This window comes from Carlito syrichta, unplaced genomic scaffold (assembly GCF_000164805.1).
Source record: "Carlito syrichta isolate Samal-C Ts95f unplaced genomic scaffold, Tarsius_syrichta-2.0.1 Scaffold147091, whole genome shotgun sequence".
Lineage (NCBI taxonomy): Eukaryota > Metazoa > Chordata > Mammalia > Primates > Tarsiidae > Carlito > Carlito syrichta.
In genome coordinates this window covers 377287-400542 of record NW_007091187.1, presented here as the reverse complement: position 1 = coordinate 400542, position 23256 = coordinate 377287, and the positions used below count along the sequence as shown (strand labels likewise).

Sequence of the window (23256 nt, the reverse complement as noted above, 5' to 3'; positions counted from 1 at the left end):
CCGACGGCCGGGCTCCTGGCCTCTTTCTCCTGCCCCGAGTCCTCCTCGTCCTCCCAGGGGCCGCCCGACTCCCATTTTCCCGGGGAACGCTCAAGTCCCTGCGTCCAACGAGCTCCACTCCGCCCGCTGCGCCCGAGCGCGGGTCCTGGCTAGCCCGGGCGCGCCCGGCCGCGGCGCGGGGAGCGCACGCGGGGCCACAGCCCGCAACTCGGGGACTTCGGTTGGGACTGGCGTTATCGGGTAGAAGTGGGCGTGCCGGGGAGAGAACGCAACAGGTCTGGACACATTTCCCTTCTCACCTCGCACTTTTTCTCCCTCTCCCCCGGGGGGGGGGGGGGCTTGTCAGCGTTTTAGCGTCCTTTTGCTCCTGGCGTTTCTAAGTGGCCCCTGTAGAAGGAGACCCTCCCTCGCCGTCGTAGTTTCGTGCTGCGATTTTTGACAGGGGCTAGTTTGACGTTTGGGGTTGCAGACTTGGTAATTGCAACCTTGTAATACCACTTAAGACCCCTTGGCGTGGCTCATTAGGACCGACTAATGTGGCTGGGTTATTTGCACTTTGAACAGGGGAATAATGTCGCTTGAGGGAGCGTTTCGTTTTAGGAAGTATTGTTTTGGTTTCGGGTTCGAAGGCAGCTGTCAAAAAAGCAGCGTGGAAATTCATTAGGCTTTATTTGATACCTTGTGTTTAGAGATCGCTATCAGATAAACACGGTGGAGGGATAGGGAGATAAGCAGTTTACCCTCAAATTTGTCGTGGCAGGTTCCCAACCCTCTCGTCTCCTTTAAAATCTATTCACCTTTCAGTGAGGGCCGATGACATTTATGCTTCCTAGTGTCATCGTATAGGAAAGGTTTGCTTTTATTAGACAGGATTTGACCATAATGTTCTAAATGTGCTTCTCAAAGTCTTAGCCCATCTCTTAAAAACACCCTGATTATTAACAATAGTAGCCCAGTCCTCTTGAGAATAGGCGTAGAATTGGAATAGCAAATTATTCTGAACATTTTGCTGGATACCGCTTTTTTCTGAATTTATATGAATGTGATTTTACAGTTTGGAGTTTGCTTCTGTTTGTCAGTACTTCAGTATTTGGAAAGGAAAGACCTTAATTTATAGATATAATAGTATTTCATTTTGAGGGTCTCAAGCAATTTAAATAAATGTTTAATCTAGATGTATTATGAGTTATGGTAAGGGTCAGGCAGCTATATTTAAGATATATTTAAATAAGCTAAAATTGTAGTAAGAAGCTACTACACATTCTATTCTGCTTTTTAAAGTCTGAATTTTAGCTGGCCTATATACAATGTATCATTTTGTATATCCAACATTTGGAGGTAGGCACATTGTCAGAAACATGGGTTAAAAGTAAGAGCCTTTTCCTAGCCTAGTAGATAAGTAGATCAGCATTGTTTATATTTCAAAGAAAATGTGCGTGGCTCCCTAGTAGGTTGTACTAAAAGGATTGGATGTGTGACTAGCTGGTAGGAAGGGAATTGGGGAGTAATTAGGGATTAGGAACTCTAGCATAGTATTTATCAAATGTTGTATGTGTTGCTTCTCAAAAAAGCAAACCCCTTGATTGAAAAGAGGTAGGAATTTTAATGATTGCACTTATTTTCTTTTTATTTTTGAAATTAAATACTTTGACATCAGCTTGAACCTTTAGACTAATCAGACATAATGAATTATAATGTCTATGATTAACAAAGCTACACGTTCAGTGAGTGGCAGGATGAATAGCCAAGCTTAGTTCAATACAATTTTGCCCTCAGCTGTGCAAATGGACTGCATTGTACTTTTAAATGTGGCCTACTGAATGGGAGCAGGGGACATGGCTTTTTATTCTGGAATATAGAAACTACTCGTCAGATAACAAAGAATTTGATTCGAAGTTAACTAAAAGGTTCATTTAACAGGCTGTCTCTTCCTAATCGGATCAGAGAGATAATGTGACTTTAGAGCTTATTATGTTTTCCCCCCATCTCTTTTTTTGTAGCTGATATACACTGATGGACTCCAAAGAATCATTAACTCCTCCCAGTAGAGAAGAAATCCCCAGCACTGTGCTTGGTCAGGAGAGGGGAAATGTGATGAACTTCTATAAAACCCTAAGGGGAGGAGCTACTGTGAAGGTTTCTGCATCTTCACCCTCACTGGCTGCTGCTTCTCAGGCAAACTCCAAGCAGCAAAGACTTTTGGTTGATATTCCAAAAGCCTCAGCAAGCAATGCGCAGCAGCCAGATCTGTCCAAAGCAGTTTCACTCTCAATGGGACTGTATATGGGAGAGACGGAAACAAAAGTGATGGGAAATGACCTAGGATTCCCACAGCAGGGCCAAATCAGCCTTTCCTCGGGGGAAACAGACTTTCGGCTTCTAGAAGAAAGCATCGCAAACCTCAATAGGTCGACCAGTGTTCCAGAAAACCCCAAGAGTTCAGCATCCACTGCTGTGTCTGCTGCTCCCACAGAGGAGTTCCCCAAAACTCACTCTGATACATCTTCAGAACAGCAACATTTAAAGGGCCAGACTGGCACCAGCGGTGGCAATGTGAAGTTGTATACCACAGACCAAAGCACCTTTGACATTTTGAAGGATTTGGAGTTTCCTTCTGGGTCCCCAGGTAAAGAGACTAATGAGAGCCCTTGGAGATCAGACCTATTGATAGATGAAAACTGTTTGCTTTCTCCTTTGGCAGGAGAGGATGATCCATTCCTTATGGAAGGAAACTCAAATGAGGACTGTAAGCCTTTCATTTTACCGGACACTAAGCCTAAAATTAAGGATACTGGAGATTTGATCACATCAAGCCCCACCAGTGTAACACTGCCCCAAGTGAAAACAGAAAAAGAAGATTTCATCGAACTCTGCACCCCTGGGGTAATTAAACAAGAGAAACTAGGCCCAGTTTATTGTCAGGCAAGCTTTTCTGGAACAAATATAATTGGTAATAAAATGTCTGCCATTTCTGTTCATGGTGTGAGTACCTCTGGAGGACAGATGTACCACTATGACATGAATACAGCATCCCTTTCTCAACAGCAGGATCAGAAGCCTATTTTTAATGTCATTCCACCAATTCCTGTTGATTCAGAAACCTGGAATAGATGCCAAGGATCTGGCGATGACAACTTGACTTCTTTGGGGACTTTGAACTTCCCTGGCCGATCAGTTTTTTCTAACAGCTATCCAAGGTAAGATTAATGTCTTTCTATTTCTTAATAATGGTACGGTTAAGATAAGTTGATAGATCTAAATATTCATTTGTTTGCGTGTGTTCTCCATAGATTCCTGTGCTATTTTATATAAGTTTAAGTGGTCTTTTGAAAGTAGACATGGTAGACAACCTAAGTGATTTATCTGGTGCCATTTCAAGTTTTCCCCTTAAGTAATGGTATTCAGTATCTCACTGGCCAGTGGTAAATATTTTATTTAAAAGTGTTTAAATAATATTACTTACTAACAGGTATCTTAAGTAAAAATTGTACAAATTCAGGAGAATATAATGTCTGATAGTATCATAATATGTTTATTGTGCATGTCCATTTAGCTGTTTTAGAATATGCTCTTATATTACCATAAAAAAAATCCTTAGATACACAATCAAAAGTTGTGCTGTTGTATTTGTACATTTTTGAAGCGTTAGCTTGGGATTTAAGGCTTAAAAATCAGAGGTACTAACAATGAACCCTATTCTTCAAACTGAACCTTCTGTTGAAGAATTTGAGTTTTGAAGTTGCTAATGCAATACAGTGAATAGTGTGCCAGACCATAATATTAGAAAGAGGACTTGCTTACAAGGTCCCCCACCTAATGTAGACAAGTTGTGTCTGCTTGATCAGTCCCCTGTGAAAGGAATTGGTGGCAATATGTTGCAAAACAAAATTTTACTTTCAAATGTTCCTATAAGTTCTCAAGTAGACAAATGATAGCCAAAATTGTTAAGCTTCAATTCTCAGATATTACTTGATTTGTTTCGTCGTCTTTTTACTCAGTCACGTGTAAGTATACTGACATTTCTGTCTGACTTCAGAAAGGTTTGTTAAAATGGAATTATCAGAAAAAAGTTTCAATTTAGATATATGTGTTGGTAGGGGTTAATCCCATCCCCAATTTAGGTAAATGCTAGATTGTGTATCCTTTTCAGGTGTGAAGGAAAATATTAAAATGTGGATTGTAGTGACATGAGATTGATTAATCAGTGGTTGTTTTCTTTTGTTAAAAGAAGGCAATAGTAGATAGTGATTTATTTTTATGTAATCATTTGGTTTTTTCCTTAAATGCTAGTGACATTCGTCATTGCTATTAATTAATCATTGAGCTCTTATTTAAAACTTTTTTAAAAAACACTTTTTCTATGAAATATATCCTAAAACTGAGGTGTCTCTTTTCTCTTTACGTAGGAAGGTTTTCTTGTGAGAAAAATAATTTAGACGTAGATTTAGGCTATGTTCTATTCTTCTAAAAAGGCTTAGATGTTATGAAAGGAAAAAAACCGTGGTTCTTATGTGTCTTAATGCAAACTACCTACTAATCTATTACTTAAATAATAATCTTTTATGTAGAGGTACACTACTTCAACTCTTTATTGTTGCTTTTCTGAATTGTTAAATGTTTTCAATAAGGAAATTTGAGATGTCTCTTTTTGCATAAGCTGTTGAGTTTTAAATGTTAAAAGATAAGCTGTGTTTTAAATTTTTTAATCTCAAATTTTTGGCAATGGAATTTGTGTGCTTGGTTTTCTGAAAAGAGTTCAGTACAACTGATTTGACTAAGCTATCTGTGGGAAACTATTAAATGGTTTATAAAACTTACAGGTGTATACAGAAGAATAATATATCGTAGGGAACGCTTGGATTATTAATACATTTTGTCCTGGCATTGTTTTCATTTTCCTTACTATAAAAAAAGGTATGAAATAGAACTTACTTTCCATTCACTATGAACTTTCATAAAACCTTATAAAACCTGAGATATGAAGTATAAATCTTAGATGACTATAGTTACCCTGTAACCATTAAAGATAATTTTAAGTACTTTAACTTTTATAGTACACTATGACAAAGTGTCTTCACCTGTTTTTAACCTGAGCCTCATAACCTTATGGAATTAGACAAGACAATGATGTGGCTCTTTAGAAGTTCTTTAATATCCAATGAAATGATTATTTTTATGTCAGTGTGTCATTTGGAAATATAATCAGGAGTCTGTGTCCTAACAAAAAGATGTAATACTTTACACAGGATTACTTGTTAGTGTTTGAAAACTTTATATCTTATGGCATTAACTTAGCACTGGGAACTATGATTACCCAGAACAAAGCTTCACCCAAATAAATTGAAACAATGTTTCTTTTTAAACCATCATTGAATTAGTCTATTGTTCTCTATATGTTAAGTGACTCTAGCCAAACATTAGCTGTGACCAGTGACCCTGAGTGATTAGCAAACAAATCAACAGAGACCACAACTTGATTGAATACCAACTTTCCAACTTTGGATATAAAATATTAAATGTCACCAATAACTTGATTTGAACTTTTAAATTACAAAAAGCACAAAATGTAATTGGACTTTTAAAAGTGTCACCTAAACTTACTTTTTTTCAGAAGACTTTAAAAAAAATATTTTAGTCTCTGGGGGTGGGGGGGAGTTCCTTCGCATGTGTCAACCCACCACAACATTAAATTATCACATTCAGTCATAAAATTATTAATTTCATGATTAAGCATTATAAAGCATTTTCTTTTTAAAGTTTAAGTTCATCGATAATAAAACTAGAGAAATCTTATTGATGCTTAAATCCATTCTTTAAGTTAAATGAGGTCACCATTCTAACTTAATATGCTTTTAAAAATACTGAAATTCAGTAAGTTTAGCATAAATCCATAACATTTTATGAAGGCACATTTCTGATAATTCGATTTTCAGCATTGTTTCACTTCAGCATTTATGATGAAACTGCTGAGAAGAGGTAGGAAAAAAGGAAATGGTTTTAGGTGGAATTAGAGCTTTTATTGGGATTATGTTGAAATTTTAGTGTTAAAAAGTTTGTTTCCTGAAGGATGAGATTATTGGAGAGAAAGAATGATGTAGGATGAACTTGTAAATTCAGTCTTAGGTGGAGTCTAGGGCTCTGATGACTGGCACTTAATCAGCCTACTAAAATTCATGTCGATTTTAACAACTCTTATTAATCACATTTGTGTCTAATGTTATAAAAGTAATGAAATTGAAGTCCTGTACAAACACAGGATGTGTGAAAGCCAATTCTATTCCTTTCTCGTTTTTCTTATGAATATTATGTTGAATGATTTCTCAGAAAAAGAGGAAACAAAGAACAGAGAATTTGTATTGACTATGATTTACCCCCTTTAAATAGATACTTCCTATCTTTTTCCTTCCAAGGGTTCTGGCAATAGGTGTTTCAGTGTCTTTTATTTAAGCTTACTACTTCTGATATTGATTCATTTAAGACGATTTCTGAATGTTAAAGAAGATTTGCTTTGAGTGAATATTATTTATTTTTAATTTCCTGATAAGAATCTTGTTTTCTAAAATATATGCCTCGTTATGGCTATATGTTTAATAAAAGAAAAAAGTCTCAAAAACACACTGTGTATTCAGATGTGTCAGTTTAGTATGGAATGACTAATACAGAAATGTGTGACTAGCATGTGGCCAGATTTTATTGAAATTACTTTTCGTAATGTTTATTTGGCTATTCCTCATATTTTTTATAATCAGCAACATAATTTATCTTTAATCTGTTTTGGTTTTGTCTATTTGTGTTACAGATATTTTAGTTTGACCATTTTTATGTGTCATTGAATGTTAATAAATTTTATGAAACACTCGTTCTGAAATGTACATTGCATAAATGTAGGCTAAATGCAGACTGAATAGTGAAATTAATATGTGGGTGGAGATCACTTTAGGGACCTTTAGAGATTTTAGTGAAGGAGAGGTTGGATCAAAAGGGCTTTAGTATGAGCGCCTTATGTGAAAGACAGGGTATCTGCATTAATTGGTTAATTATGTAAGTATTAATCCACTCTGGTCTTCAGGTGATTGAAATAGCCTAGTTGTTAGGAAATCTTAATTCATATTAAGTTTAGAAAAGGTCTGGGGCATAGTCCCTAAGACATATACATCTTTTTTTACTTTAATGATTACACCTAGTTTTAGTTAGCAGTGAATTCTTATTATGCACTACTACTTATGTGAGCAAATTAAATAGGCAAAATATGTTTGTGCTAAGTAGCATTTGCCTTCTGAGGATATCCTGGTAATGTTTTCATCTAGAGTAATCGTGTAATGCAGTATTTACAGGTATTTGCCAAATTAACGGGCACTTGCGTCTTTACTTCTGAGTCATGGAAAATATATATTGGTGAATCCTTATGCATAAAGAGTTTTCAAGAAACATTTTGTTGAATTAAGCTATAATTTAAAAATCAACTTATTGACCTTTACAGAGGGTTTAAAAGTCCATGCTCTCCTTATTTCTGTAGCTTCAGAGAGTCAACTGCTCTTATTTTCTTCTGGCATACTCTACTTGTAGTTTGTATTTTTCAAGTAAATAAAATATTCCTATGGAGAACTTCTATTTTAAAAAAGAAAAGATCCACTAAGTGTTCTCTTTGCTTTGAACTATGTATGATCATTTATCTGCTAAACTGGATCAAGGTGTGATTTGTGATAGAGTTTTTTTTTTTATTTTACATATTAAGAAAGAAATACAGTTTTATAGCAGTTCAAAATTAGTTGCAGACCGTGGTTAGAATCCCCAAACACCTAATTTTGACAGGATGCTTTCTTTATTCCTCAATACTATCATATATGTTTCGAGATATAGGATTTCCAGTGGAATTTGTGACATACTTGATGGGGGAAGGATGAAGAGGGAGGGGCAACAGAGGTGCACAGTGGTGGAGATGAGTTTAAGAAATAAGATTAGTTTTGAAAACCAGCAATTTGGATCAACTGTCATTAATTTAGAGGTTTAAGCAGAGAGAAATTTAGGGCTGTGTTTATGTGTGGGTGCAGCAGCCAGGATTACAATTTCATCTGAGGTAGAAATCTAAAACTAATTGGGGCAATATAATCCTAATTGTTTATAGTTAAGGATTATGTTGTTGTCTGTTGCTAAGCTTTATTACCAAAAAAGTAAGAAATACATGTTTTACTTCCTTCTAGATTATTTCAGTTGAGATTAAGTTCATATTTGTTCCATTTTTATTTAGGCTACTATTTAATGAAAACTTAATGATTTGAATGAAGTCAGAATAATGATGTCATGTTGATTACCATTTCTTATTTCATACTACACTTTTACATACATTGTCAACTGACTGGAGAGAGTAACTCTTCTCATTAGTATTTTCATAAGTTATGCATTTTTCTGTTTGCTTGAGGAAAGTAAATTCTTAGTGGAATATATGCAAAATACATTATAGGGTTCTGCAAGTGCTAGACAGTCATTTAAACTATATTGCAATATAGTCTTTATTTCCAGTTATTTTGAATGAAAGTGTGTTATCCCCTAATTTTATCTCTGGGCCAATTTAAATACTAATGACATCCTGATAGAAATACATGCTTAAACATACTTTTCCAGAGTAACCCAAATATTAATTTTGAGTACTTGAAAATATTTTTTATTTTTAGCAGTTTTAACAGAATTAGTAGTGTCTATAATGCAACAAGTTTAGTGAAAGTACCTCTTATTTTATAAATGTTCTGTTCATTTAGGTTGTTTTTTTTTGTTTTTTGTTTTGTCATTAGGCAACACATGACTGTATTTATTAGTTCATTAAGTAGATAGTTATTAAATGCATATTATAGTTCACTATAATTTTTAATAGGCAGAATAAACAAGTATCCTGAAAATTAAACATTAACATGTTATTCTCCCCTGAGAAAAAGTTTTAATGATATGATTAACTGTAGATGTTTACACATTATATTATCTTTAATTTTTAATTGTGTATCTAATCATTTGAAAGTTCAAATAAGTAGGTATGCAGAGTTTAAGACATATAGTTTGTTTCACTAAATGATAACTTCTGTGTATAATAAAATTAGTCTTTATTATACTTGATTTCATAATTATCCATCATAATGTTTAGCCCTGGCTATTATGAAAGTATATTTGACAGCCCAATTTTGAAAGCTATTGTGAAATGACATACAGTTAGTACATGACTTATTCTTTTATGTCAGTTGGGGCAGTGCTATTACTTATGACCATATGATTGTCAACATGTTGAACACTAAATCTGTGTCAGTTCGTTATGTTTTACTTTTTGTTGTTTTAATGGGGTTTTTTTTGTAATTACTGAGGATAAGGGATTCCTTAGTTTTAGGATGACTTAAATTGTAAAATTTGCTTTTTGTTTTGTTTGCCCTCAGAGCCTTTCCAATTTGATTTAGTTATTCGATAGTAGAAATAGAAGAAAAACATGCCACTAAAATTAAAGGTTTTAATGCAGAGAGGGGACAATCTGTGACCTTGGATAACTAGGTACTTTGTGTCTGAATTATTTTCAAAACATCTGTATGTGCACACTCGCATTCCTCAAACTCTACAATCTTCTTAACCTTTGCTATAACAAAGTTGTTTCTTTGACATATTCTTTGTACATTATCAAGTACAAGACAAAAAATGAACCCAAATTGGATATTTTTATAAGTATTTAAAATAACATGAGCTGGTGATACATAGAAAATAAAATGTAACTTTTGCTGTTGTTAGAGCCCGAGACGTGGGGCTCTTGGATTCTCATAGCGAGCTTGCTTTATGTGTTAGGTACAATGATTTTAGATTAATACTTAAAAGGATCTCAGAACTCACCTATTCCCACTCCCTAATTTTTTTCAGATAAGAAATTGAGACTCATAGATTGTGTTTAGGGAGAGATCACAGAATTAATTAGTGGTATAGCCAGGTTGAATATTTCGAATCTCAGATATCCAAGCTCCCCAATGGGCTTCTCTAAGCATCTGGTTGTTTTCTAGAGATCTGAAACAAACAGTTCATTGACATAGTAGACTAGCCAGATGTTTCATAAAAGTTAGTTTGACTCTTTTAGATTTTTAAAATATACTGTCTCTATATTCTTCCCTATACATGTATTAACCTTTTTCCCCCTAATAATGATTGAGCACTAATTATGTGGCAGCACTGTGCTAAGCACTTTGCATGCATTCATCTTACTTAAGTCTCTTAGCCCTGTGAAAGTTTTTATTTAAGTTCCTGATTCTGTCAATATCCATGTAAGACAGAAAGCAGCTGTAATTTACCTTAATTTTACTAGTGGGAAAACTTGAGACATTTAAAGAGAAAAAGATAAAAGAATAGCCAGGAGGCATTAATACTGATCTATGAGAAATATGTAATTTTTGGTGTGTTAGAAATTCCTCTGGAGCTGTAATAATTTTTATATTTGCCAATGGTGAATTTTGAATAAAATATAAAGGAATGGTCTCCAACCTTTTTGGCATCAGAGACCAGTTTCGTGGAAGACAGTTTTCCTGAGTGGGCGGTGGTTGTTGGGGGGGGAGAAGAAGAGGGCAGCAGGGATTGGGGGGAGGATGTGTAGTCAAACCTCACGGCTAATGTTAATCTGTGTCCGCTGCCACTCCCCAGCACTAGCATCACTGCCTCAGCTCCACCTCGGATCATCAGGCATTAGATTCTCATAAAGAGCGCGCCACCTAGACCCCTCACATGTGCAGTACACACCAAGGCTCGTGCTCCTGTGACTCTAATGCTGCTGCTGATCTGAGAGGCGGAGCTGCTCACCGGCGGCTCAGGCTGCTCACCTCCTGTTGTGCGGCCACGGCCAGGCGTTGGGGATCCCTGATACAAAGGATCAGACCACTGCTTTCCTACATATATTTGTGTAGTCTCTTACTGCTTTTTGTCACAGTTTCGACTTAGGTAAATGCTTCCGAGAGCATTTTCACCTGACAGGATTTGTGCATGTGATTACTATAAAAATGCAAGATGGAATTTTTAAAGCTTCGCCAAGTCCACTCAGCTCACCAGCGTGACACTCATTGGCTTAGTACATTTTGATAACTGGAACTGTGATGTAGATATTTCCTAGTATCAAGCACTAAAAATCTTGCAATCCCTGAAGGGTCACAGATTTCAATTTCATAATGACTGATGTATTTAAAGTCTTCAAGTGCCAAGATAGTTATCTTTTACATTGATTTTTTTTTTTTTCAGTGTAAAATTTTTGATAAAGTTTTCACTGAATTTTGTTATTACATGTTAGGTATGCCATCTTAATTTAACAATCATTTTGATAACTTAACTACATTTTTAAAAAATTAATAAATGCTAGACTATACCCTTTCTGGTATTTCTTATTGTATGTTATTCTTATGTATATAAAGCGAGGTATGCAAAGATTCTTTGTCATTAAGAAACTTTAATTTGCCTGAAAGTGAGAATGCAATTATCAGCTTTAAAATTTTTTCACATTTATTATATTTAGCAAACCTATGTGACAAAGAGCTGCTGAGTATACTGAATATCAAAATTTATCCTAGATGTATAAATTTAGGAGGATTATGAAGCTTCCATGACTATATTTACTTTTTTCTTTATTGATCAAGTGCTTGAAAAAAACTTCAGTAAAACAAATTTGATGGATGAAACCAAACTTATAAATCTCCTTTTTATATATAACAGAACCAAGTCTAGAGATAAGTTAAATAGCAGTTTAAATTTATACACACCAGTATAAAATATAACTTAAGTTTGTAGGTGGCTTTCTTAGGTGGAGATTTTTTAAAATTTAATTAGAACATTATGTGAGATTTGTCATGTGGAGTCCTACTGAGTTTATTAAGGACAAAGTATGTGGCTGTAAAATGAATTGATTTTTTTTTTTTCAGAAAACAGAAAACCCAAAATAAGCCTTGTATTTCTAAGCCTCTGCCTTGGAAGGTTAGGTATATAATTTCTCTTTGAAACTGCCTTCAGAGCCACCTTGTAAGCCATAAAAGAAAATTGGACTCATTACACTATAGTAACACCTGAATCATCTTGCTTAATCAGAAAATGTATTTATTCCATAGCTTGATCACTTACCTTATCTGTGTGACTCCAGATGATTTGAGTATTTCCAGATACTTAGAAATTTGACTCTCTCAAATAATAACTTTTGTTTTTATGGAGGGTATTAAAAGAACCCACATAGGTATTTTTACAGAAAAAAAAATCTGTTTTGAATATGCCTGAAATGAGTGCATAGCCTCCCAGAATGACTCCTCTGAAATGTATGCTTAAATTCTCTGATTTGTGTTTTCTTTGAGTTATTACAGAACTTTATGCTAACAGCTTACATATTCCCTCTTCTGGACATAATAAAGAAAAGTAGAGTTTACTCACCCCGAGCCTGATTTTTTTCATAAGTGTTTATTTTATATTTAAGTAAGAAGGTCTGCCTTTGGCTTGGACTTCAAGGGAACTTGGTGATAGTAGATATAAAGCAAATACAAGGTGAATTCCTACAGCAATCTCCAAAACAGTTTAATTTTCCATTTCAGTTCCTTAGTGTATCAGGGAATTAGCTATTTGACAATCATTATAGCAAGAACAACTCAAGTATACTAAAATTATTTACATCCGTAAAATAGTTTAACAGAGTTACGGCTACAATATAAGATTTATGTATTTTCTTTTATTCCTCATATAACCTAAAAAAAATCTGCTGTTACTGATGGTACTTTCAAAGTTAAATGAATTTTAATTGTTACTATTTCCTAAATTTAGTCATGTTTATTATGCATAAAATGCTAGGATTAGAATGGATCCCAGCCTTTGAAATCACAAAGATACATGCTTTGGTATCAAATATGACATACCTTTTGTAACCATTCTATTAGTGCTGAAATTCATTGAGAACATTCTTTGTAACAACAGCCTGCTTAAGAACTTTAGGTCTCTTCGTGGCTCAGCCTGCAATCCCAGCACTTTGGGAGGCCGAGGCAAGTGGATTGCCTGCCCGCGGGTTTGAGACCAGCCTGGGCAACTTGGCAAGACCTCGCCCCTGCAATAAGTCAAAAAATTAGCCGGGCGTAGTAGCACACACCTGTAGTTCTGGCTACTTGGAAGGCTGAGGCAGAAGGATTGCCAGAGCCTAGCAGGTTGACGCTGGGGTGGCCGTGAATGTGCCACTGCACTCCAGCCTGGGTGACAGAGTGAGATTCCAACTCACAAAAAATATTTTTAGGTCTCTTATGAATGTACTAAAAACAGTTTTCTCAAATACTTATTTTTTTCCCCAAAAGATAATTTATAAATTTTCCATGGCCAAGAACAGGGGATGAAGAGCCATCCTAGCATGGCAGATGTGTTTTACTGCTAACTTGGGTTTTTTTTGTTTTTTTTTGGTTTTTTTTTGAGAGTAGGATTGATTGATTGATTGATTGATTTTATTTTGTTTTATTTTTTTGAGTTGGAGTCTCATTCTATCACCCAGACTGGAGTGCAGTGGCCGCTCCCGGCCACCACAGCCTCGACTCACTGGGCTCCAGCAATTCTTCTGCCTCAGCCTTCCAAGTAGCCAGAATTACAGGCATGCGCTACCACGCCCGGGTGATTTTTTGATTTATTGTAGAGATGAGGTCTCGCTGCCCAGGCGGGTCTCGAACCCGCGGGCTCAGGCAATCCACTCACCTCAGCCTCCAAAGGCACAGGATTACATGAGCCCAGCCAGTAGGATTTATTAAGAAGACAGAAAAGCTTCCACAGTGGGAGGGGACCTGAAAGAGGTTGCCTCTAACTTGGGTTTTTAACACTGTTTTATTAGCCTTGAATCTTCTAGTTGGTTCTATTAGTTGGGAGGCTGGCAGATTTTTCTATTAGGTAACAAAAGCTTCTTACCACTAAATGCATCATGGGCTGGTGTTAGCACAGTCAATAGATATTTTAATAAAATATAAGAAGAAAAAAAATTTTTTTTAAGTTTTAAAGCAAAGTTTGATAGAGAAGGAAGGAGGAAAAGGTAGACATACCAGAGCTGGCACAGGCAAGAGAAACCATCAGAAGAAATATTTTTAAAGGAAAGAAAAATAGGTGAAGTGATTTCCAATGTGGTATATTAGGAATGAGTGACCCTTTAACTGTTAATGTTATTTAACAGAGCTGTATGGTGCTTTTGGAGTATCAAAGACATATTTAGAAGAGAAAACAGTAAATAAGGAAGCCAGAAGAAAAGGTAGAAACTCATTTAAAAAAAGTAAAAATAAAGTTCTAAGTTTCAATTCCGGTGACTAAATTTGATTTTTTGTATACCTCAGTGTTTATGTATGGACCCTGGGAAATATATAAGCAGCCTAACTACATTATTGTGTTCATAAATGGAAGTGCTACAAAGACATGTTCTAGTAAAGGAATTCTCGAGATGGGTGGAGTGGAAGGCTAACCAGATTATCTCAAGGTCTTTCCAATTGTTCTTGCAGCAGCAGCAGCAGCAAATATCATATACTAGACACTGGGTATATAGAGGTGAAGGACATAAAAATGCCCACCTGCATGGAGAGTAGTCTAGTGATCTTCAAACCTGTCTCATCCTCTCCTCAGTTTGCTTTTTGAAATGTGAACTTGAAGGATCTCAATCAGGTTCCTTCCTGGGAAGACATACCTCAAACTTCCTGGAGGAAAAAAATGTATGGATAAACGGGAAACAAGAACTGATTCAACTTTTTGGAATAAGAAAAGGGTACAAAGAGTTTGAGACAAAGCATAGTGAGAATGAGTTGACTAGTTGACTAGATGAGGACTGAGTAGTTAGAAATGAAACAACCAGAGACTTCGGTCAGTAATGGATGAAAGTAATATGCACATATTATCATCCTAAGTATTATGTGATACAAAGCAAGGAGAAAGCATGGCTTCTACCATAGTCTCAGGTTATATACCCTAGGTGTAAGACATTTTTCTCTCCTTGTCGCTTAAGAATATCTTCTCATTCTCTAGGAGAAACTTAGTCCTCTCTCCAGGTTCCCCAGTGTATGAGCCCAAATCTGGGGAAGTTTTGTCTAGAATGTTCTATCCCCAGATGTCCACGTGATTCACTCATTTTATTTGTGTCTCCACTTAAATGTCCATAAGAGAGATTTCTAACTACTCTATCTGGAATAGTAGCATCTTTCACATACTGTTCCTTTCCTCTCAACATCATATATCTAACCCTTTGCACCCAGAGACATCTCAAGGATCACCTAACCAGCAACTCAATCACACTTTTTTACAAAATAGTGAAAAACGAATCACTTCATCTTAAATCACTGCATTAGAACCAACTATTTTATTGTAATGATATTTGGCTTATCATGGAATTTTGGGCATTGAGACAAAAAGTCAAAATTTTATACCTTGTATTTTTCTAGTGTGTGGTAACAGTCACTGACATGCATTGCAGATTAATTGGTACATGTTGTGTATTAGTAATTTGTTTGACATCTTTCACCTGGTGATTTTCTTTTTTCTATTCAAGTAATGAAGTCTCGTTTTCTTCCTTTCATATTTTTAGTATATAATTTATTGTCCAGTCTGTGAACCACTGTGAAATTCTTTCTACATAATGCCAGCTGATAATTTTTTTACATATGTCTAAGTATATATTTCATCTCTTCATTTGCTTTTTCATGCAATTTGAATGGAAAACTTGTAGAAAACATACACTTTTTAAAAATTTGTCCTATATAATCACCAACAATCTCTTTATGGACCCTGAGAGGGGACATACGAGTGGTTTGCTAGATTTACGATGTCCCCTCAGAGGGGACTTATGAGTCCAAAGGGCTAGTGGTTGTGCCTCATCTGTTCACCTGCTACAGTGCAAGCTCCATGAGAGTGATGATACTGTCTACCTTGTTTACTCCCATATCCTGGCATCTAGAGGAGTGTCTAGAACACATAGTAAGACCTCCTTTGTTTATTTTCCTGAATAAACAAAACTTGACATATAAATAAAGAAGATGTGTAGGAATGGATTATACTTCTACTCTTTTCAGAGAAAGGAAAATGTAAGCAAACAGTAAGTATCACTTAGAGGGATGATAGGCCAGGTTCTCTTCCCCAGATAAGAAATCAGTCTTAAGACTGATAAGTACTTCAGTATACAGAGAGATGGTATATAAAGCAAATGCATTTCCAATTGTCAATCTCTAAATACGCTCTAAGACTTTGAAATGGAACTGCTTTCACAGTTTCTTGGAACAACTCTAGTACATTTACCAATGAACAGATTAGGGTAGCCAAAGCTTGGAAATGAAGGATTTGAGGGTTTTTTGTTTGGTTCGTTTTGTGAAATCTTGCTCGAGATTATAACTTGTAAACTTTCAGTATGGAACTTTTTGTAGCAGAAGATTTCCTCTTTATTTTTTTATTTGCACATAAGAATTGAGATTGCTGTAGCAGGTAAGTCTAATGTGTATAATGTATATATCCTGACTTACTTAGAAAGTCAGGCAAGAAATCTGTTTGCCCATTTTCACATAAGTGTGTGTGTAATTGCTGAATACTCCAAGAGAGGAGAGGTGTCTTATTCTTAAATAGTCTGAATTTCTAAATTATCTTTCTTCAGCTTATTTACATTTTAGGTTTGACTTATTATATCTATAGTACATAACAGCATTTCAAAAGGTTAGTAGACTAAGTTTATCTCTTCCACTAAGGGTTGTAGAAGAGTTCAACCTAATATGGCAGCAGCAGTCACAGAAAAGAGAAAATGCATGATAAGTATTAACTACAACACAAAATCCCATGAGGTCATTTAAGAATGAACTGCTTTAGTGTTCAGGAAAAAAAGGAGAGAGGACGAAGAACAGGGCTCTGGAAGGCATCCAAAGAAAGCAGCCACAAAAGATACTGAATGAATAACTGGAGAATTAGGAGACAACAGTCTTAAAATGAGATGGGGAGAGAGTAGTTTATGCTATCATGTCAACTAGAGTAGAAGAGAGAGACTAGACTATCATAAGTATATGGGTGAATATTGTCGAAGCCAATCCTGAAAACATGTAAACACTCAAAAATCAAAGCCAGAGAAATTAGTGAAATCCTAAACGGAACAGTATAAGTAGTGATTAGTTTATAATTTTTAAACAAGAAGCCCTAAATTTGAAATGTAGATTAAAATATTAAAATGGATAATAAAAAACACTTCTGAACTACAAAGACCCCAGACTGGATTAGGAAAAAGGTATAAAGGCTGAAAGCCAGGAGGAAATTAAGTTTCTGTTCCCTGAGAAGCCAGCACAACAGAAAAAACTGGCCACACCCTAGTTCAAACTTTTATTACTCTTATCAGTAGTCTCCTAAATGTTTTTCTTGTTTCCCCCTCTCCCTTCTTAATCCATTCTATAGTCTACTGCCAGATTAATCTTCCTAGAACACTGCTTTCGATGTTATTCTTCAAACAAGTATCTGTGGTTCTGTTGCTCATAGCATAGTGGTTCTCCACCTTCTTTCTACCACAGCCCATATACCAGATGATTCATGGCAGATAGCCATATGAACTCTCCAGAATTCTCCGAGAATTTGGGTTATACATAATTTCATGCAACTCAACCCTAGACTATCTTATCCAAGAAAGCATATCTGATGCAAGTGAGCATTATAGGGATAGTCTGTGAACTGGCTGTTTTTAAAATGTATTATTATTTTAGCAAATGTCTCTTCCAAATTTACAAAAATAACATGTTCATTTTTTTAGTAAAATTAATACCCCCCAAAATAATAAACATATTCCATCGCCTCACCTTTCCTCTTTCTTTATTTTCTTCCTGCAGGTATCCCCTTATTCTCCACATTTTTATAATCATATAAGCATAAACATATACATGTGAGGCAATCTGGGTTAAATAAGAATGGGATCATCACATACCTATTTCACTGCAGCTTGCATTTCTCATCTAACACGTGTACCCTAACTGTTCTTCCAGATCAACAGATGTGGATCGTCTTCTTTTAAATAGTGGTACAATATTCTATTCTGGGGTTTCATGACTTTTGCCACTACAGACAAGACTCCAATAAATGCCCTTTTCTATGTATCCTTACACAGAACAACTTTCTTTCTCAATATAGTTTCCTAAAGTGTGGTTGCTGAGTCAGGGGTATGTGTAATTTAACATTATAACAGATATTTCCAAATTACTTTTTTAAAGGACTGTAGCAAATCACACTCTCCCTTTGCAGTGTTTATACTTTTCTTTACTATAAAAATGCATGAATCATTATTACTAACAAATTTCTTGCCACAAATCCTGAAATTGATCACAACATACCAGTTTGCCATATGATATAGCTGAAGTCTGTTGCAGTCTGGAGTCCAGGCTCCTCCTTTCTGCTTTGAACAATGTGTAATGTTCTAGACCAGTTTAATGCCACTTATTTTGTATAGTTTTCTCTATGTAGTCCAACCCACAGCAACCTCTTCCTTCTCTGATGATACCCTCTGGCAACTGCGAACCACACAGTTCAAAGCAAATCATGGGGCTAGTCAAGATTCAGGTGAATGGAGGATCTACAAAATTACACTACAGAGACTATAGGGAGAGTGGTTTTTGCAGTTTGTCACAATAGTTGCAGGAACCACGTGTATTTAAAGTTTTGATCCTTCAGTTTATGATATTCTAATATGAATATTGCCTACGGTGGAAAGGCAAAATCACTGTGATCAAAAGGATAAAAGCTTGGAATTGGAGACTAAGGTTCAAATTCCAGCTCTATGATGTATTTCTGCAATCCTACACAAATTGCTTAATCTTCCTGGTAGGCAGTCAGTAATGGTTGATTCACCTGAACCTCAGATTCTTCATGTATTATAAGGAAAGGACTAGATATCTGCAAGTAAATACTTGCTTTTTTTCTTGTAAACCTGTCTCCCACATTTCTTTCAAGGTGTGAAGACTCAGTTTCTTTCTTAGTTTAAAAAGAAAAAGAAAGTGTTTCAGGAAAGGGAAGAGAGTATTTGACCAGTTGTGGTCTCAAAATGAAGTGGCCACTCACTGGAGTATTTTCCTATAATTTCTTACTGGAAGAATGACTGAGATGCATACTTAAGAGACACAAATCCAGAGGTGTCCTTGGGGTAGGATTCTCTGTGATTCATGAGGTGAGAGCTGTAACATTACACACAGTCCAAATCTAGACTTTTTTTTTTTTTTATAAGAATTCTGGAAGGCCAGGTCTGATGGCTTATGCTCTAATCCCAGCACTTTGGGAAGCTGAAGCAGGAGGATCACTTGAGGCCAGGAATTTGAGACCAGCATGGGCAACATAGGGAGACTCCATTTATTGATTGATTGATTGATTGATTGATTGATTGATTGAGTTGGAGTCTCACTCTGTCGCCCAGACTGGAGTGCAGTGGCCACTCCTGGCCACCGCGGCCTCAACCTGCTGGGCTCCAGCAATCCTTCCATCTCAGCCTTCCAAGTAAGCTGGAACTACAGGTGCGCACTACCATGCCTGGCTAATTTTTTATTTATTGTAGAGATGAGGTCTCACCAAGTTGCCCAGGCGGGATGTGGGGTACAGTTCAGGGTTAGGTATACAAATGTTGATTATACAAGTACCCTTGGTTGATGAGGTGTGCTCCTCCCTCCCCTAGCAATTTCCTTTAACTGCCAATCCCACCCCTTCTCCCCTGGCAGTTTCCCACTACTACCAATCCCTTTCTTATAGTATTATGATAACTGTTCAAGGTTCGCTTATGAGTGAGAACATATGATATTCTGTTTCAAGTTAAAAAAAAATTCTGGCCCCTCTTAGACCCACTAGATTTGGGAATTGTCATTTCTAGAAATTAAGCATTACTTAAGATAGGAAAAAACAGTATCGCCCCACATTAACAGTTGAAACCTAACTGCTTTTAAAAAATTTAAAGGGCTACCCAGAAATAAAATCAGATGAATTTTTTTTACCTTGTGTTAAAAATAGCTGTCATATTGAGTGGGGACTAAACACTTAAAACCTTCTATCCTACTACTGTAGTAGGAATAAAAAAGGTGAAACACTGTAAAACAGGATTAATTCAACTCTTAAATAGAATCAGATATCTCAGAATCCAGACAGAAATGCTAACTGGAGTTTTTAATGCCTCTTTTAGGAGAGGTGCCAGGTGAGTGTTTTCAAAGAACTGGAAAGGAAGACTGTATCACCTATGGCATTAGCTGTTTTGTGAACACAAGCAAGCCTGTTGATTTTTCTGCAGCTTAGCTATCTTCCACATTTAATAATTACACATTCTTCTAAGAAAAGAAGGTAACATTTGGGTGTAGTTTTTTTATTAATGATAAATAAAATATTTTAGTGTAGACAATAAAGGTGTTTGGCATAGAAGCCTTCAGTTGTTTTTTTAAAAAGTTAAACTACTGGCCTTTATGGGTTTCAGTCTTTGCTTTTTTGAGCAACATGTTCTAATTTCATTCTTTACAGACCACTTTCAATCATAAATCAAGGGAAACTTCAACTCCTCTAGACATATTTGGGATACAAGGATATTTTCCCAAATGTTCAATGCTATTTTCATATCAATACATTTTTACAAAACCCACAAAATAGAGTACTGAAGAAAGATTCTGAATTTGGGGAAGATAATTAATTGAAAAGAAGGAAAACTTGAGAGGCAAGCAGGATTCAGGTTCAGTGATCAGAAATACAGGGTCATAAAGAGATGACAGTAAATATTTTTCCCCTCATGATCACCTGCTAACAGAGTGTATCAGTAAATGTATTCTGAGGACCTTGTACCTGTTCAGTACTGTACTAGGTGCTTGGGAGGAGGAAAGAGAAGTATATGTTCTTCCTGACCTCAAAGGAGCTTGCATCTTGCTGGGGAGACATGATGCAGACACATGAAATAATTGAGAAACAATTCACTGAAACAGGTGTGGAAGAGTATGCCAGGAGGTCAGAGAATGGTCATGCTAATTTGGGTGAAGGGACAGTCCAACGCATCATCACATGGTTCTTCCTTACACAAATTCACATTTCCTGTGGGTCATGTCTCATCCTGGACACACAGCAGCTCCACAGGTACTGTCCTAAGGCTAGATTGAGGCAAGTTGCAAAATCTACCATATTGAGTCAGGCTTTTTTTGGTCCCCACCTCCCTCCCCCCTCACAACAGGAGATACAGTGCCCTCCTAGACCTGCTGTTTTAATTGACTATTTAAAAAGAGGCAAATGAATTTATGCTTCAACAGGAAAAAGCTACAGTTGAATACAGAGGAATATTTCTATTTTAACAAATGGCACAACTTTAAGGAAGGAATGAAATCATAATGATGGAATTTCAGGCATTAATAAAAGGCTAGTGAGAGATTTGAGGCAAGAGAGCCTTCCCAGTGTCCATGAGATCCCAGAAACTACATCACACACACAAGAAGCCAGTCCTATGTGTCTCTCCCATGGAGCAATAGTTGTCTTATTTCCATCCCGCTCCCCATCATTCATTCTTCATCTTCTGTCCCCCACTGTACCTTTCCAAACCCTGATAATCTTAAGTCACAGCGGGTCAGTCAAGACTAGTGTTAGGATCTGGTGATACCAAGCTATTCTTGGGATGCTTTAAGAAAAATACATGTGTCTGCCCCATTTAAGGCCATAGGGTCAGAACCCAAGAATCTGAGTTTTTTAAAACTCCCTAGAAAATTTGGATGATCACTCCAATTTGGAATCACTCCAATTTGTTCTAAAATGACAACAAATATGCCAGTAAGTTATATTGCCAAGGATGTGATTATGGGACTTGGAACCCTGATAACATGAGGAGAATTCCATGATAGCCAAGTAGTCCATGCCTCTAGTTACATGTCTCCTGATAACATGAGGAGAATTCCATGATAGCCAAGTAGTCCATGCCTCTAGGAATAATACTGGGCAGGTGAGTTCTGGCTCTTCACATAGGCCCACTGTGTCTGGCCTGAGATCTGTCACAAGCCTAGAGAGAACATGGGCACCTAAAGAGACACTCTAGAAACAGAAGGGCAATGGGTGTGGTGGAAAGAATCCTGTATAAGAAGAGGCTCTCTTAATGTCCTAGCTCTAGCTAGGATGTCTTTCCTCACGTGAGAACTTATCCAAGGTTCTTCCCACTCTAACAATCTTTGGTTCTAACTGCATTTGTGAGGCAGAGAAAGACTATGCTCTGACCTCCTTCTGTTGTATAATTCCACCAATTTATTTTTCCCATTGCCCTCGTGTATCACATATGAAGACTTTTTGACTTCTGTGATCATCCAAGTTTACACCAACTATTTTTCTCCATGCCTTTCACCTTTCTAATGGGTAATAATTTTCCCTGTTTAACCTTTAAAAAATTCTAATTGGCACAGATCTAATTCAGGGAGCCTCCTTTGGAAGCTAAATAACATTGAGTGTTTATGAAAATACAGTAGAGCGTTATTTCTAGCTTAAACAGGGAAAATGGTTAGCAAAAAATTTCAAAAAATCAAACTCTGTTCTGTGTTTCATAATCTCCTCAATATTCATCCAGATACTATTAAGAAATTAACAATTATTTTGAAATAAGAATTTTCCCCTATTTTAAAAAAATCACTTTACATGTTAACTCTTGTGTTTCTCTTTCATTAATCAATTTTGCCAAAAGTGCAAACTGATACATTACTCAGGGAAGTAGATTCCTGACAAATTGTTAAGTGACACAGTGATATTTGGATAAGTGCTAATCTTTTGCCTACTTTTGATTTTTTTTATACTTTCTGGAACTTGACAATTTACTTGTAAATAAAAGTATATAATCTTTTATTTTTAAAGACTGAGTAACCTCCTAATTTGGAAAAATACATGTGAGTATGTATGCATGCAAATTATGTCTCTTAAAAATATATTGTGGGCTGGGCTTAGTGGCTCAGCCTGTAATCCAGCACTTTGGGAGGCCGAGGTAAGTGGATTGCCTGAGCCCACAGATTCAAGACCAACCTGGGCAACTTGGCGAGACCTTGTGTCTACAATAAATAAAAAATTAGCCAGGTGCTGTAGCACACGCCTGTAGTTTTAGCTACTTGGAAGGCTGAGGCGGAAGGATTGCTGGAGCCCAGCAGGTCGGCGTTGGGATGATTGTGAGTGTGCCACTGCACTCCAGTCTGGGTGACAGAGTGAGACTCCACTTCAAAAAAAAAATTATGTGTGTGTCTGTGCGTGTGTTCACACGCGTGTATCATGGACATCTTTCCTTGTCTACCTCATTCTTTC

The 23256-nt window shown here is 36.4% G+C and overlaps 1 protein-coding gene across 2 annotated transcripts in view; it reads left to right on the top strand.

Annotated features, from left to right (window-relative positions):
* Positions 1-2004: 2004 nt before the first annotated feature.
* The window catches only part of NR3C1 (nuclear receptor subfamily 3 group C member 1), a 115825-nt gene continuing 94573 nt past the window's right edge, over positions 2005-23256 (top strand). Inside the window, exons 1-2 of one of the 2 annotated variants that reach the window (XM_021708766.1) lie at positions 2008-2950; positions 3029-3197. In XM_021708766.1, coding sequence (XP_021564441.1) covers positions 2014-2950; positions 3029-3197 — 1106 coding nt within the window. In that variant the 5' untranslated portion in view covers positions 2008-2013. Of the gene's footprint in view, positions 3198-23256 lie in introns of both variants that reach the window. The other variant, XM_008050459.2, reaches the window with a different exon arrangement.